General features: G+C 41.5%; 1 protein-coding gene across 2 annotated transcripts; it reads left to right on the forward strand.

Moving 5' to 3' along the window:
• Positions 1 to 6,501: 6,501 nt before the first annotated feature.
• On the forward strand, positions 6,502 to 11,003 carry LOC148026286 (putative pectinesterase 68). Of its 2 annotated transcripts, none has more exons than XM_087690698.1 (5): positions 6,502 to 7,845; positions 9,067 to 9,256; positions 9,482 to 9,688; positions 9,839 to 10,077; positions 10,575 to 11,003. In XM_087690698.1, exons 1-5 carry the CDS (start codon positions 7,064 to 7,066, stop codon positions 10,717 to 10,719), a joined length of 1,563 nt encoding a protein of 520 aa, XP_087546824.1. In that variant the 5' UTR covers positions 6,502 to 7,063; the 3' UTR covers positions 10,720 to 11,003. The 2 variants fall into 2 exon arrangements, with proteins under 2 accessions (XP_087546824.1, XP_087546825.1); XM_087690699.1 differs by having other exon boundaries at positions 6,506 to 6,758.
• Positions 11,004 to 16,367: the final 5,364 nt, after the last annotated feature.

The following is a 16,367-nucleotide window of genomic DNA, read 5'->3' on the forward strand; positions in this document are numbered from 1 at the left end:
GATAGACAGGAGTAGTGATGTCGAGCTTGAACTGCAGAAAACGCGCAAAAAACGCAGGAAAGCACAGGTTTGAAAAGAAAGCCACAACTTTTTTTAAATTTTTCTATACTTTCGTGGCGCGTCCATCAGCGCGTGTAATGGCGCGTGTATATACGCAGATAATTCCTATTACACGCGCTTACAGACGCGCATAAATAATTTAAGGAATCAATGCGTGCATAATTAGGGAATCAATTGACCTATGTGGTGACATATTGCAAATGCACAAGTCAACCTTTGATTTATATATACATCCAATCATCAAGCCCTATCCAATCACATTTGTATAGGGCATGCCCTATCCAATCAATGCATGCATTTAGGGAATCAATTGACCTATGTGGTGACATATATAACAAAGCTTGAGGATAAGAGATAACACATTGGCAAGTCAATTGGCACATATATATGTAGTGACTTACTAGACCATCCCACTTACAATTGCATATTATCCCACTTACGTATCAATAGGTGGATAAAGCACGAATGGTTTTTAGCAAGAGAAAGATAAATGCAATAAAGGTGTACACGAAAGAGATAGAGAAAGGCATATTATCCATCAATCAATCAAAGATATGTGAGCTATAAGTGCACCTTGACATGATTGGAATAGCTTGCATTTGAAATTGGCCTGTGGGGAAGGTTTTGTTCCACTAGCTGGCTATTATATTTTTACATTTATCATTGATCTCCACAATAACAACAGCCTTCAAAATTATACCCAATTTGTGCAATGCCACTTCTTTCCCACCAAGGCTCGAGAATAAGGACAAAACTGTTAAACCTTGCAAATATAATTCTTTCAGTGGTGAAAGACTGTACGCAATAGTATTGACCTGAAAATGAGTTGCCCAATGCATAATACCAATCTGAAAGGGTAGAGCAACCTCAAGTGTGGTCACGATCATATCCAAGCACCAGCTCAATCTCATGGGGTTCAAGTGGGACAGCTTGGCCTGGGCTGACCCATACAAGTTCCATATTTTGCATGCCAGAACAATCTCATGTTGAAGATAAGAAGGTATCTTGCTTTCTTTGTGGGAAGAAAATATTTTTCTGATCAATCCACATATAGTGCTAGGGGCACCCCATGTGTTTATGCAATTCAGCTTCTCTCTCGGATCCCATGGGGGCCAATACTTCTTTGTTTTCTGAAGCACCTCAAAGATTGTCATGGGAGAGCAGGGGGAAGGATCAACCTTTTTCCATCTACTGGAAGGTTATAAACATAACCACCTCAGCCTAAAGCATGCTGAAAAATATCTAGAGTCTGTGAACTTTGGATCTATGCCATTAAAATTCCATTTGATGGTCTCCCACTCTGAATTGGAAACGTTCTCAATATTTTCAAAATAGAAAAAGGGAGAGCCTTCCATCAAACTATTCAATGGTTTTGGCTTGCCTTTAAAAAAGCCAGGAATTCCAAACCCTATGCCCTTTTTGAACTTGAAGGGTGGGATAGAACCTAGATGTGGACGTGATGTTTTTCCATTCATAGATTGAGTCTCGAGCCATAAAACACTGGAGTCTTCACTGGCACTTTTATCCAAGTCTAGAGTAGGAGTAATGCTGATCTTTGTTTTAAGGCCCAAGTAAGTGTACCATAGCTTAAGGGCTCTTTCATCTACCCAGTATATTTTGTTACAGACACCTCGTGAGGGTCCAACATGTCTAGTTTGATCTTTTATCTTTTACGACTAGTGGACATTATTCAATGCACTTTGGTGTGAGGGTAAACATCTTCGAACTCAACGTAAAGATGAAAATATAAATACCCAAGATTGTGGTGTCCTTGCTCACTTCGAGGATGCCAATGGTACTTCGAGTAATCATTAACTCTATTTGTTTAATTCAATGATTCAATGTGTATATTTCTTAATTCTATGGTTTTTATCATGTGCACACGTGCATGCTCAAGAATCAATTTCAGGTGGTTAAATAATTATTAAATTTGGTTTTTTAATTATGTGAATTGCAATTGTAGGTGGTTAAATAATTGTGCGTCTGCTGGCGCGTCTATATTAGCATCTATTTGCGCGGATATATAGACGCACAATTTGCGTCTATTTACACGCACGCTTACACGCAGTGATAGACGCAATGATAGACGCGCCCGACTTTGTGCGTCTAACATGCGCGTCTATGCCTCGTTTCTGTTGTAGTGGCTGGTGTTTGTTGGTGCATGAGGATGGAGCACTTAGCCCAAAGTTTCGTTGTTGTGGAAGATCACTCAAATTGCTTTTGTGCAGGATCTAGGATCTTTAATATTTTGTTGTGAAAATATTACAATGTCGGATAGGACAAGAGACATGGATAGCATGGATTTGGCCCCTTCCCTAGTTTCTTTTCTCTCTACACTTTGTAGCTATGTGTGTCAAAGAAATTTCTTGCACTCGTTAGAATAACCATTCTAATGAATTTACTTGGAAATCCCTTCAAAATAATTGTCAAAATGACCTTGAGACATTTTTCAATGCATTATTGGTAATGTGACATGACAATTAAAACATTTTTATGTCTATTTTTGTCTACCCTTTATTTGTCATAGTGGAATTCCTAGCTAAAACAAATATGAGATTAACAACTTTTAGTGGAATTCCTAGCTAGAACAAATAGGAGATCAGCAACTTTTCTTGCAGACCCCATTTTAACATTTTAGATAGTTCCACTTAACCTTGTCAAAAGCCTTTTCCATGCCAAAGCTTATGGCTAGTTGCCTTGACCCACTTTCAAGAAATTATCACATTATGAACATTGTCCCATCTACCTTTCATGGACCTATATTGATGCCTATTAATGTTATTGATCATGCTTTCTCTTGCTTCCTTGCTTGAATTCTACTTCCATGCTTGGTTATATATGCTTGTCTCCATGCTTTGTTGGTTAATTATTCTTGCCGCAATGCTTCCTTGATTGATTCACAAGCACATGTACACACACATACACACACGAGATAAAAATAAAGAAGAGGTGTAGAAAAAGAGACCAAAGAGAGAGAGAGAGAGAGAGAGAGAGAGAGAGAGAGAGAGAGAGAGAGAGAGAGAGAGAGAGAGAGAGAGAGAGAGAGAGAGAGAGAGAGAGAGAGAGAGAGAGAGAGAGAGAGAGAGAGAGAGAGAGAGAGAGAGAGAGAGAGAGAGAGAGAGAGAGAGAGAGAGAGAGAGAGAGAGAGAGAGAGAGAGAGAAAGAAAGAAAGAAAGAAAGTTATATTAATGTCTTCTAAAGACCAAAACTGGCCTATGAGGCAAACTGTGATACAACTGATGAGGTCCAGCTATCCAAAATAAAAGTGCTGAATGAAAAGCTAAAAACTGGAAACTGAAAATACGGTGCTGTGAGTGTGATAAGTGTCGTATATGTGTATGTGCGTATGTAGCTCTGGTACTCCAGATAATGGCTACAAAAGGGGAACAAATGTCGGCTGTGATAGGTGAACAACTGTCGGCTGTGATAAAGTGGTGCAATGTGTATATGTAATAGATGCAGGGAGATATACTATCCTGGGATGTAGTAGCAGTCGTCGAAGTCGCTAATAGCAGGTGATCCCTCCTGGATGCAGGATGTGGTACATCAGCGGTGGAGAAAGAGCAAACTGGAGATCTGAGATCCAATGTGTCGAGTGTCGTCGGATCTCAGTCTGATGTCGATGTAGATCAAGAATCCTCCGAATCTCCTATCGGTGTGGCTGTGGGGTCTGAAACCTAGGGATCCTCATGCGGCGTCGGGTACGCTGGTCCTCAGCCTGCTGTAGTGTGAGCCCGGAGGTCTAGCTGGAGGCTGGTACAGTAGCTCTCACTTTGTCTGTCTTAAAGAACTGTGTAATAGTCGTCTGGGTGGGCCCCTCTCTGACTGGAACCCGCTGTGTGCTCTGCTCTCTGATGTGCCATGCCTCTCCCAGAAAACGGCCAAATGATCTCTGATCCATATCAGTCATACATCCCTAAAGTGAGCTGCTCAATGTGTATCTAGATCTCAACTCTGAGTATGCCGGGCATATGAGAACAAAATGCTCCTCATTCTCCACCTCTGATCTGCAAAGGGGGCATATCCTCTCCTCCCGCGAGATGCCACTGGCTCTGCCACTCTCAATCATAAGCTGATGTGATGATACCCTGAGCTGTCCAATAAGAACTCTCAATCGATGTGGCATATAGATCTGCATATATCTCGGAATCTCTATGAATCCCTGCTCTGATATACTCAAGAACTGTGTATAATAATGTGCCATCTTCGATGGCAGTGGCTGTGCAGGGCTGAACCATGTCCTCTGTATATAAATATGCCATATCTCCTGTCTGATGACTCTGTTCCTCTCAGAGAGAGAGAGGGTGTAAGTGGGAGCCTGAGTATCATATAGAAGAGGTGGGAGTCTATCAATGTCTAGCCCATGTCTGTCAAACCAAGCTCTAGTCTGTGCATACCATGATGTAGTATCCCCCGCTCGAGCCATCTCCTGAGATGCCATATATGCTCTATATGCAATGCAATCTCTGTCCATATCCTGAAATCTGTGTAGGAAGCAGACTGTCTGAAATAATGCCTCGACTAGCATGGGCGGTGTGGCAAGCTCTGCTCGCACAATGTCATGTGGGACTGAGGCCTTGCTGCGAATCAATCTAGATATCATGATCACCTGAGGTCTCTCCATCAATGTCCATACATAATCGGCAAGGCCTGGCCCCCATATAGCTGCTCCATACATCAGTGCTGGAGTGACTAGAGTATCAAAGAGCCACCCCTTGGTGCGGGGCTCCTGGAAATGTGCCTGATGACACTGTCGCTCCATAAGAGCCAATGCTGAGTATCCTCTAGTGAGGCGGTCATGAGCTGCCTGTGTCATCGAGAAAGTCCCTGAAGCTGCTATAAAGGTGACTCCCAAATATACATATGATCCAGTGACCTCAATACTCCCTCCTGCTGCCATGAAAATACTCTGTCTGCGTATCTGAGCTGATGTATGGAATATAAGAACCTTGGTTTTACCAAGGTTCACTGTCATGCCTCTCTGTATGCAAAAATCATCCAATGCTAATAAATCCTGCTGTAATCCCTGAGCTGAGTCTGAGACCAACACAATGTCATCTGTATATAGTAAGATATGAACTGTGGCTCCACTGAGATCTATACCTCCACCGGCTCGCTGTTGAAGAGAGAGAGAGAGAGAGAGGTAGGTACATAGATAAAGAGCAAAGTAGGCCCAATAGAGGAAAAGATAGTGAATTGTTAGATTATAAAACAATGAAATAGAGGGAGAGAGAGTAAAACTAGAGTGAGATAGAGAGAGAAATAGAGAGTAAACATTACCAAGAACCTCTAGCTCAAGTGGTAGTGAAATGGTGTAATAGACCCAAAGGTCATGGGTTCCCTTCTTGTAGGTAGTGATGTAGCACCTTGAACGATGTATGATATAAGAAGTTGATTATGGCTCTACTTGGCTAGTTACCAAGATGGACATTGTAATGGGACCAATTGTAAAATTCTTGGTCAAGGGATTGGGTGCCCCTTGATTACAAGTATTGATGTAAGCCCCAATATTCAATTAAAACAAAATCATTTCCTATCAAATAGAATCATGGTAAAATCTGAAGACAATGAAACTAATAGAATGAGAAAAGACCAATCCAAGGACATGGAGGGAAACAGTATGATGTTTGGAATTGTAACTTCTTTTTAACTTTCCCTTTTTCAACATTTGAGCTTTAGGAATTGGTAAACGGTGGGCGATAACTAAGTCTGGAAGAAAATGATATTTTACTTGTGTGATTAGAAGCAACAAAGAGATTATTGTGAATTGCAAAAGCAAAGGGGCGCTGTAGCTTATAGTCTACATACAAGGCCTTTATGAGCAAGCATGGTTTAAGAAATGCTGAGTGACTTGTTTGTCAAGGATTCAGTGGGGCACTAAAGCCAAAGCACCGAAAATTCTACACGTTTCTGCCACAGTCGATTGATCAGCCCGACAGCTTCAGGGAAATAGATCGAGTCAAACCGCGAAAAATTCTACAAAGTAAAGCGAGCAAGCCAGGACTCGGGCAACGCCCATGACTCTGTTAGTTGTCTCTCTTTCTATCGAAAGGATGAGGCAGGCTTTATGGGGGGGAAGGGGTAGGTGGCGACGGCAGTGTTTGATGTGATTCTTGGGCCTTGGCTTACATCAGATCGTGTGTTGAAAAATGTTGCGACTTGTGATCCTTTAAAGCTAAAAAGGGGTGCCGGGTGCCCCCGCTTCCGTAGCGCTGTAGTTCAATGTGCAGATGCCAAATGCAAACATACATACATGCATTACGTGTGAGATATGTTATCGGGCCCGTGGCCCGTGCATGCAGGCCTGCAGCTTCTCGTGTGGAACGACTTACCTACAAGGGTAGGTTGGAAAGTCTGCTCGTCGTTCTTTTACTCTGTTTTGTCCACAGGCTCTTGAATTTAATATAATAAATGACTGTAGCAGTACTTCGGAACAGCCAGGCTGCCAAAAACCAACTGGCAACAACCCACACCCTGGCCCCTCACCTTCCTCCCTCCCTCCCTCTCTCTCTCTCTCAACTTCTGTCATCAACTTCTCTCCCTCACGAGTCACTGTGGTTTGTGGAGGAGAAACCATGTGTCAATGGGAGCCCAAATTAATAGTCGCCATGATATGATTATAGCAGGACTTCTGATCAGTTTCAAGGAGCGAGTGTGTTACTAAACATCTGCGTCCTGACGACTCTTATGAGCGAATGGTCGTTGCTATTCTCGCATTCTTCAAAGCTTCCTATTGCCTATCATTATTATTGTCGCGGCGCTCAGTCGCTTGTTAATAGTTTATATCGGAGTCTGACTTGCATAGTAGTCGAACAAGTCGGATCGACTCGGATCGAGCAGGATCTTTCCAGGACCCAAAGTCGGAAGTTGAACAAGAGGGTCTAATAAAATGTCTTGACTCTGAGTGATGAAGCGGATGATTGTTAGGTAGTCGTTAATAGTTATATAGAAAAGCCCCGTGCGGCATCACCTGCCCAACATCCAAATATCATAAAGACGGGCCATGTTGCCATCGTGTGGCACACTCCTTAAATCTATAGCCTTCATACAGACGGTCGACCTCACTCAATCAGTTGCATTTGATGCCACGGATCGAGCAGTTATAGTTCTCTCTCTCTCTCTCTCTCTCTCTCTCTCTCTCTCTCTCTCTCTCAGACTCTCTCGCTCCGTCGATCGCAAAAGTTGTCTCCTGCAGGCAGCTTGTAGGTACCTCTGCATATCCACATACCTCACAGGTGTCAACACTAGGCTTGCCGATCGACGAATGGCACAAGGTTTGCGTCCCCCAAGAAGGGGCATTACTAGCTGCATTGTTGGCGTGAAGGATTCTCGCAATACTGATAGATGCAGTACTACGCTTAGAAATACAACTGGAGCAGCTAGTGGAGTCACGCTCACACAGCCGGCCTCCAGTAAAGCAGCAGAAAACTGCGCCAATAGTACTACAAACTCTATCAGGAAGGGGCTGTTCATGCTGTTGCTGGTAATAACGCTTATTGCATCTCCGCAGCCGGCAAGGGCATCAAGACATGAAGAAGGAAAGGAAGAAGAAGATCGCATCCAAGTTATGCAGAATTCCAATATAAGATCTGGAAGAAAGTCCATGAATATGAGATCATCTGAAATTAGAGGAGGCGGGCGCAGCTTGATGCAGCAGAATATGCAAATGCAGTACTTTGTAGTGGACGTCAACGGGCAAGGCCAGTTCACGTCCATCCAGGAAGCTGTGTCGGCTGTGCAGGACGGCCAGCCAGCCACCATACAAATTAACGCTGGAACCTACACGTAAGATCAAACAATATGATCTATATATCTGGTCAGTTCACGTACATTTGCAGGATCTTCACAACGCAAACTATCTCTTTGACTAATTGCACTCTTATTCGAGTATTCTCTCTTATATGTCTTCAGATGAATTTTTATAAAGGTGCGTTTTGCCTTCAGAAAGCCTAATTTGGCTCTTGGATGAAGGAAACGCATCCAATTCCCAGGCAGAAAACAGCTGCCCTATACTTCTCCCCATGTAACACAAGGCAAAGGCATCACATAAGATTAAGTCCCTAACGTGAACCCATCGTCTTGAACTTGGGCAACAATATCAATGTATATGCCGAAGCCTCTCTTACGAGTCACCTTTATTGAGAATGCAAACGATAGCCTCTTCTTCTTTTCCCTAATACAAAGCAAATGACTTTCATAATCACTTGGCATGCCTTCTATCACCGAGTTGCCAGTGATAACAACTACCTCATACACTCCTTTTCTACAACATCATGTTTGGGAACCATTGGCTCGTCCAACAATGCAATGGAAAACGATGCTTCTTGGCCAAGAGGAAGTGCACATTACAACGTGCAGGTGTGAAAAGCGTTTCCCATTAGTACATGGACATGGACTCCAATCCTATCCATCAACTTGTGGATGCGAGTTTCTCTCTTATACCTTGGCTAGTGGCTACGCGAATCATGGCGTTTTCCAATCAAAGTATGCAAGCAAGGTCCAATATCATACAACAAACTCCTCGTAGGGTGACCTATGATTTTAGAAGAAGTGCGTAGTCCCCATACTACACATAGATTTGGACACAGAGAGTGTGTGCAAGGGCATACATTAAGCATGGCAAAAAATGATTTCATCGAGTTTTGTATGTTGAAGTTTTGTAGACAGGATGCCCATGTTCACTCTCCTGTAACAGTTCGATTCTTATTCTAGACCTATAAAAATTTGGATGGGTGTAAAAATACACAGCCAGGCAAAGGTGCCTTTCTCAAGGGTGTGAAAGGCCTACCTTGACGGATTATCCTAACCCGTTTTTGTTGGTGCAGTACTATGGATTGACTAGAAAGAACATCGAACAGAATTTGAGAGAGAGAGAGAGAGAGAGAGAGAGAGAGAGAGAGAGAGAGAGAGCTGCCCAGCGTCCTCTGTGTAGGTGTTGTGTTTGCCACTGTTTGTCTCTCTCTCTCTATGCTAATTAGAAAAATCATGTGGGGGCGTGTGTTGCAGGGAAAGGGTTGTGGTTCCGGCCTCCAAGCCGCACATGACATGGGTAGGGGCAGGGGGTTACGGCACCATCATCCAGTACAACCTGAAAGCGGCAGACATTGGCACCGATGGGAACCCCCTCACCGCCTACAACGCCGCTACCGTCTCCATCTATGCCCCAAACTTTGTCGCCAAGGACATCGTCTTCAAGGCATATACAACCCTTCACATTATTCTTACTAACCCAACATACATCATACATTTCATTCACCAATGCCAGTACTGACGTAGTCGAACTGCTAGCTAGCTAATTTTTGCGTCTTTACCGATTTCATATTGTATCCACTTATATAGCTATTCTGGTCAGTAGTGCTAATGCAACCTGATAGCATGCAATCAATCAATCATGGTTATTTTAGTATGTTATATCATGCAGAACACGCAGCCGGCACCACCGCCAGGCGTGGAGGGGTATCAAGCGCCAGCGCTGAGGATATCAGCAGACATGGCGGCCTTCTACAGGTGCGGCTTCGATGGGGGCCAGGACACTCTCCTGGATGACCAGGGCAGGCACTACTTCGAGAGCTGCTGGGTGCGAGGCGCCATCGACTTCATATTCGGGGACGGCCGCTCCTTCTATCAGGTCCGGAATCCGCATTAATACTCACCATATTCATACTAATCATGATGGAGAAGAGAGATATCTGATCACGATCATCCACTAATCCAATGATTATATTCTGTTAATTCAATGACGTTGTATCTATCTACTGTTATACTGACGTACCTGCAGAACTGCAAGCTGGACTCCATCGCGCAGGGCTACGGGGCCGTCGCGGCGCAGGACCGCGTGAGTGCGAGCGACAACACTGGCTTCGCGTTCGTGAACTGCAATGTCACGGGCAGCGGGCCCATCTACCTGGGGCGGGCCATGGGCCCCTACTCTCGCATCGTCTTTGCTTACTCCTACCTCGACGCCATCCTCGACCCCCGTGGATGGGACGACTGGGACCACGACGTTTCCAAAGACCAGTTAAAAATCTTTCTCTCTCACACACACACACACACACACTCTCTCTCTCTCTCAAATTCCTAGTACTAGTATACTAGTATCGCACTAAGCGCATACCTAAGTATGTTCTCCTTCACACACACACACTCTCTCTCTCTCTCTCAAATACCTAGTACTAGTATACTAGTATCACACTAAGCGCATACGTAAGTATGTTCTCCTTTTTATAATTAGAGAAGTAATCATAGTGTTAATACACTATGAGTATATTAGATAGCTCCCTCGCAAATAAAATAGCACGTCTTGCTGCTACAAAAAGCTAAATCACGTAACTCAACACCCTATGGCTTCTCTTCATTGATTTACCTTCATCTTCCAAAAATTCCATGGGATTTAAAATATCATGTGCTCTCATGTTATTCTTGTCATGATGCTACAAAAAGCTAATAAATCACCTAAGTCAGCACACTGTGGCTTCTTTTCATTGATTTGCCTTCATATTCAAAAACTTCCCCAGGACGGTCTTCTTCGGGCAATATAAGTGCTTTGGGCCCGGTGCTGATGAATCGCAGAGAGTGGCATGGTCTCATGAACTATCGGATGAAGAAGCCCAACCCTTCCTCACCACCTCATTCATTAATGGACAAGATTGGCTCACATAACTACATTGAAATTAGTTGCTTCCTCTGTTGTGACTATGTCTTCGTGTGGACATTGTAATTTATATATTTTAGTGTCCTCTTTGCTCCCCATCCTCTTTGACTTACCTTCACAAAACAAGTGCATGTTCTAGAATTTACACATCCAAGGATCTTCATTTGTACTATAGATTGACTATTTGACTTTCAATATGCCATTGATTTGCGGCCTATCATAGGCTAGTTTAAGTGGTCATTTCTTATGGAGAGTATAAACTCCCAATAACAAAGAAACCATAATTTTGCTATGATTGAAGATTTCAATTATTTCTAGTTTTACATGATATAGTTGGATGCAAGGTAAAGTTGGAGAGAGAGACATAGATTTCATATTGTTGTCCTCAATTATTTGAGTTATTACATATTTTATAGCTTTGTTTTTTAGACATTCTTGGATATAAGGTAAACCTATATATTATGTTCACACACACACACACACACACACAAAGAGGAGGAAGAAGAAGAACACAACATAGCCCCTTATAGTGACAACCTCTAAGTATGCTAAAAGGTTATAGACATTAGCTTAAGAGACATCCTCATTTCTACTGGTGTCACACTTGAATGATAGACAAAACTTATTACTTAGAGTGTTGCCCACGAGAGTATGAAAAAGGATAGAAAAAGAGCATAAAACTTTCACATGCATCACAAAGTTGGGAAGCACCTTCCCATGTTGCTAATAGTATCTAGCATGACCAATGCAATAGATGATGTGCTCATGGTAGTCGGTAGTAATGAAGGGGAAGCTTTAAAAAGTTTATACCCTCCTATTATAGGTGAGAGGGCGAAACTACCATGCTTATTACATAACTAAATTTGTTGAATAGCAAAAGTTTTGCAAAAGGAATAAAGTTCTCTATTTTCATGGGATTCCTTTCCAAGTCACCATGAATAGGGGATAATTTCAAGATTTTTAACTTTTAGAATTCCAAAATCATAGTGGGGAAGTCCTCTTCTCAACAACATTTGCAAATAGAACATTTAGATACTATTAGATGTTGAATAGTGAGGGTTCCTTTAAAAACTTTGCTCTTGCATGTGAATGAATTGAATGGAGAAAAAAGACACTTACTATCATACATAATTGGATGAAAGTCTAGTTCCCGAAAAGCAATCCTTTCCCCAACAAAACTATCATCCAGTTCTATCGAGAGAACTAGTTGTTACCAACACCGGGATTGGTAGCTAGGGACACATGGTGCTAATGGGTGACATCTCCAATGTGGGAGCCTCCAATGTGGCCTCACAAAGTGCGCTCCTTCCCATCTTCCAAGCGCCTCAAAGCTCCATTGCCCTACATGTCAAAAATTATCTCCCTGACACTTTGAAGTTTAGGGGCATTCCTACTTCCATGATGGTTGGAGGTGGTCCATACATGGTGCTCTCCCTATAAGAGACACTTTGTGCTCCTCCTACTTTGCTATTCTCACCAACCTAGCCTTTCAATGTGTGCTTCCTGAGCATCTTTGGAGCAATATCAACGGCAAACCCAATCCAAAGGAATGACGTACACTTCTTACAAAGACTGACAATGTCTTGCATCTTAGCCTAGCTCAAAAACTCTCCGAGCACCTGCTTTTGAGAGGAGACTTTCAAAACCCTTCCTTTTTTTAATATTGTAGAGCTTGCATCGCCAATGGTGAAGGAGCATTTGATGCAATGACTCCAAAACATAAAAGTGAAGGAACTCCACCTCTTCCAAATGGAATCCACCCTAAATCTGTCGTAGGTAGCAAGCATGAGTAAAAAAGCACTAAAAACAATGCAAAAAGGAAAGGTAATCCTTCTGTTTCTTTTCCTCATAATGATATGCACCATTGGAAAGTTTGATTTGCTTATCAAGCTCCAATTGGCCTCTTCCATGGCCGATGCCCCCTATCGAATTTGTGAAAACTTGGATTCATTAGCGCAGGGGTGGAGGGGGGATTTCACTATATATATGTCCTCTATATCACATGCATTCAAGGCATATTTATAAATACCTTTGTCTATGAATTTCTCCTCTATAAACCACAACCCTTTTCTATTCAATCAATAAATAATCCCTTTGTATAGCACCCTTCAGTATGTTAAAAATATATAAAAGTGGTATTGAAAAAATCCCTTATTTTGAATCCACCAAATACACACATATATTCATGAGTGACCCTCCCCTCTCCTCCCCCCCCCCCCCCAGGTAGAGCTCATGATAATTGGGAAGCCCTAGAGAGAAAGGTCCTCGTTACATAGTACCTTGTAAATAACTACTTTATCTTTCTCTTTGACTCAGAGATCCTAGCAATGAAAGTCCTCAATCTCTCGTGGGGGCAATGCATGGTAAGGAATTCTCCTCTATCTCTCTATTTATGGACAACTGACTTTAGCCCTAGCAGGCCCAAGCCTACCAAAACCCCCATCTAGGTTGAGCTTCGTGAGCTTAGGGTCATCTCAAAAGATGTTACTATACTACCTACCATCACAACAGATAGGTTGTTTTATTAAAACTTGCAAAATTATATTTACAAAATGATTTTTTCAATTACAATGTTAAAAAAATCTATAAGTTTCTTAAAGGAAAAGGGGTCATTTTGTTACCTTACAACGTGTAAGGAGAGGGTATTTCTAATGTTGTTTGAACACACATGATATATAAGGTTTACATATTGTGATCCCCCTGAGTTCATGAGCTTCTAATGTACCTCCACCCCATTCTTAAGTCAAGAGCAATCCCCTTGGATAGGATATTAGGCCAACATCCAACCTTAGGGGATACAACTATAAGAAATCATCTATGTAACATGAGTTCAAAGGGTATTAAGCAATAACCTTTCCTTACATGCTATTATTAGGCCATAAAATTACTCCTTTTCCTAAACTTACAGATTTTTTCAAATGTGTAATTAAAAAATCCTTTTTGTAAATATAATCCTAAAAATTTTACCAAATAAAATGTCCTTTCTTTTGAAATCACAAGGTATCTTACATGTTTCATAAGGTGTATACCTCGAGCATCCTGTTAATGTATTTGACCATTTCTGGCACACACAGCTTGCTGATTAAGATAGCCTTCGCACAAGATCTATCCAATACCCCATAAATTATAGGTGAATATGGGATCCACATTCTAAAGCAACCTGTAGTTTACAAAAATACCCCACACTCTTGTTTTAAGTGCCACAAACATGTTCACTACATCAAAGACTACCCTAAAATTAAGACTGTAGTCCCCCAAAAAAATGTCCTTGAGGAACCTCCTTAAGAGGGATTTTAGACTATCAATAAACAAAAAATCCAAAAACTCTCTCCCTTCCTTAACTAAACCCACCAAGCCTAATACCTAGAAAACGTTTTCACCTCTTTTGGAGGATTTGGCTAATCTTAAGAATTGATGTTCTCAACCACAATCTTCCCAGAAGGCTAAAGATAAACTCCCTAAAGAAACCCCCCCCCCCCCCGGTCAACGTCTCCTTGGATGATGAAGATGAGGAGTTTATTGACAGCTTGCAGTTTGTGAGAGATCTCAAATCAGACTCAAAAAAGGAGCAAAAAAGGACTATGATCTCAACTCTCCCCCTGAGGAAGTGGTCATGTCCCAAGCTAAAGAGAAATCATTGCCACCCAAAAGTGCCTCTACGTCAAAGTCTCCCAATAATAGTGAAAATAATTCTACCACAAAACGCATATGCTCTAGGGTAGCCTTCCCCTCTTCCTAGTTTAAGGAGTCTGTTCCTAAAGGGAAATTTAACAAAAAATATTAATAAGGAAAGCTCTTAAGATTCATTCTTACAACATTAAGGCCATGGCTAACCAAATTAAATATTGGTTTGCTTAAAGCAATATGAGCCTAGATTGCATTTTCTTGCAAGAACTTAAAGCTACAAGGTCCTCTCTTAAGAAAAACTTGAAGAGCATCTCCAATGATTATCATTGGTTCTTTACGGATAACATAGGACAAATTGGAGGGACTGCCATCAAGGTGCACAATAGATTGGTAAGTTCCATCTCTTAGGTATGTAAGGACCCTCACACCAATGGGTTGCTATCAAGATGAAAGAGTTAGAAGAATTTGCCATTATTTTTTGTGTATGCAAACTACCCCTTCAAAAAAGGGTAGACAATTGGAAATCATTAGATCATTTTAGTTATCCAATCATTCCAATTGGTGATTTTAATATGCTCAAAAATATCAAAGAACAATTTTCTTAGTAAAGGTCAAGTCATTTTGGGGAGGCAAACGGATGCATGGCTCCTTACCAAATAAACCCATGTGCTAATGGAAATAGATTCTAGAAGTATCTTCACTTGGTCTAACAAACAAAAGGTTGAGGCCCTTAAGAAAGCTCGATAAGATTGAGCATATATGATTGCAGGCTTTGTTTCAACCTTCATTAGTGCATTGATCAAGATGAATAGAGATATGATTCTGTCAAACCATTTTCCAATTTTTCTTACACTTTTCAATACTAGCAACATCATCCATTCAAGATGGTTCCATGCAAACCCTTCCTTGTTTAAACACAAACATGTTTGGAGTAGCCTACATGAGATCTTGTATCGGGGCTTTACTACAAGCTCCTTGCCTATACAACCTCATGGCAAGCCTCTACTAAATAAACACAAGACCAAGTTAGAATAGTTAAACTAAATGTGGCCACCCTAAAAAGAAAAGTTAAGATAGCCAAATACCAAAGATCCACCCTTCTAAAAACCGAGGTTAACCAATGCAAAAATGAAGCCCAAATTGAACTTCTGACAGTTAGGTTGGAGCTTAAATAGGATGAGGAAATGGAGGTGAAAAATATCCTTCTCTTTACAAAATATCGGTGGAGAGGGAAATTTGATAGACCTACTAAAGAGATGTTCCATTTATTGTGGAAAAAGAAAAGAGAGAAATCCTCCCTCTAATGGTAGATGACTAGGGTATCACAACAAGGGACTCAAACCACAACCTTAGTATTGTGCATGACTTTTTCTCTAACATATTTAGCTCCAAACCATATTCTAGTATTGAAAAAACCAATGCCCATGCCAAGATAGCTAGGATTAGATCAAAATTAGTCCCTCAATTTGTATCTTCCCTACTATACCTTGGCCTCTCTCCCTTAGAAATTGAAGATACCATCAATGAATTAAAAAATGACAAAACCCCCAACTTGGATGGCCTTCCCAATGGATTCTTTCAGGAGTTTAAGGACATACTTTTTAGTCCACTAATTACTATTTTGAAAGAAGCCCTTCATTATGGTACCCTTCCACATTGTATCAATGTAGGGCTCATCAAAATAATCCATAAAAGGGATTATAAAACCATACTTAGCAATTGGAGAACCATTACCTTTATCACTTCAACCTATAAGGTCTTTGCAAAGGCCTTAGCATGTAGAATTTTAGGGCACCTTGATTTCTGGATCCATAAGGAGCAAATGGGCTTCATCAAAGGGGAGATTCATTGATGATGCCATAATATCTCTTTGGGAAGGAATGAATTATACTCAAGAATCCAAACAAGATTTTGTATTCTTTAAAATTGACTTTAACAAGGCCTAGAACCACTTGGAATGGGACTTCATTTTCCAATCATTGGTATGTATGGGCTTTGGGGGGAAATGCATTAAATATATCATGATTCT

The sequence above is a fragment of the Lygodium microphyllum genome, chromosome 13 (assembly GCF_053477565.2).
Source record: "Lygodium microphyllum isolate KBCC chromosome 13, Lygodium_microphyllum_v1.1.10, whole genome shotgun sequence".
Lineage (NCBI taxonomy): Eukaryota > Viridiplantae > Streptophyta > Polypodiopsida > Schizaeales > Lygodiaceae > Lygodium > Lygodium microphyllum.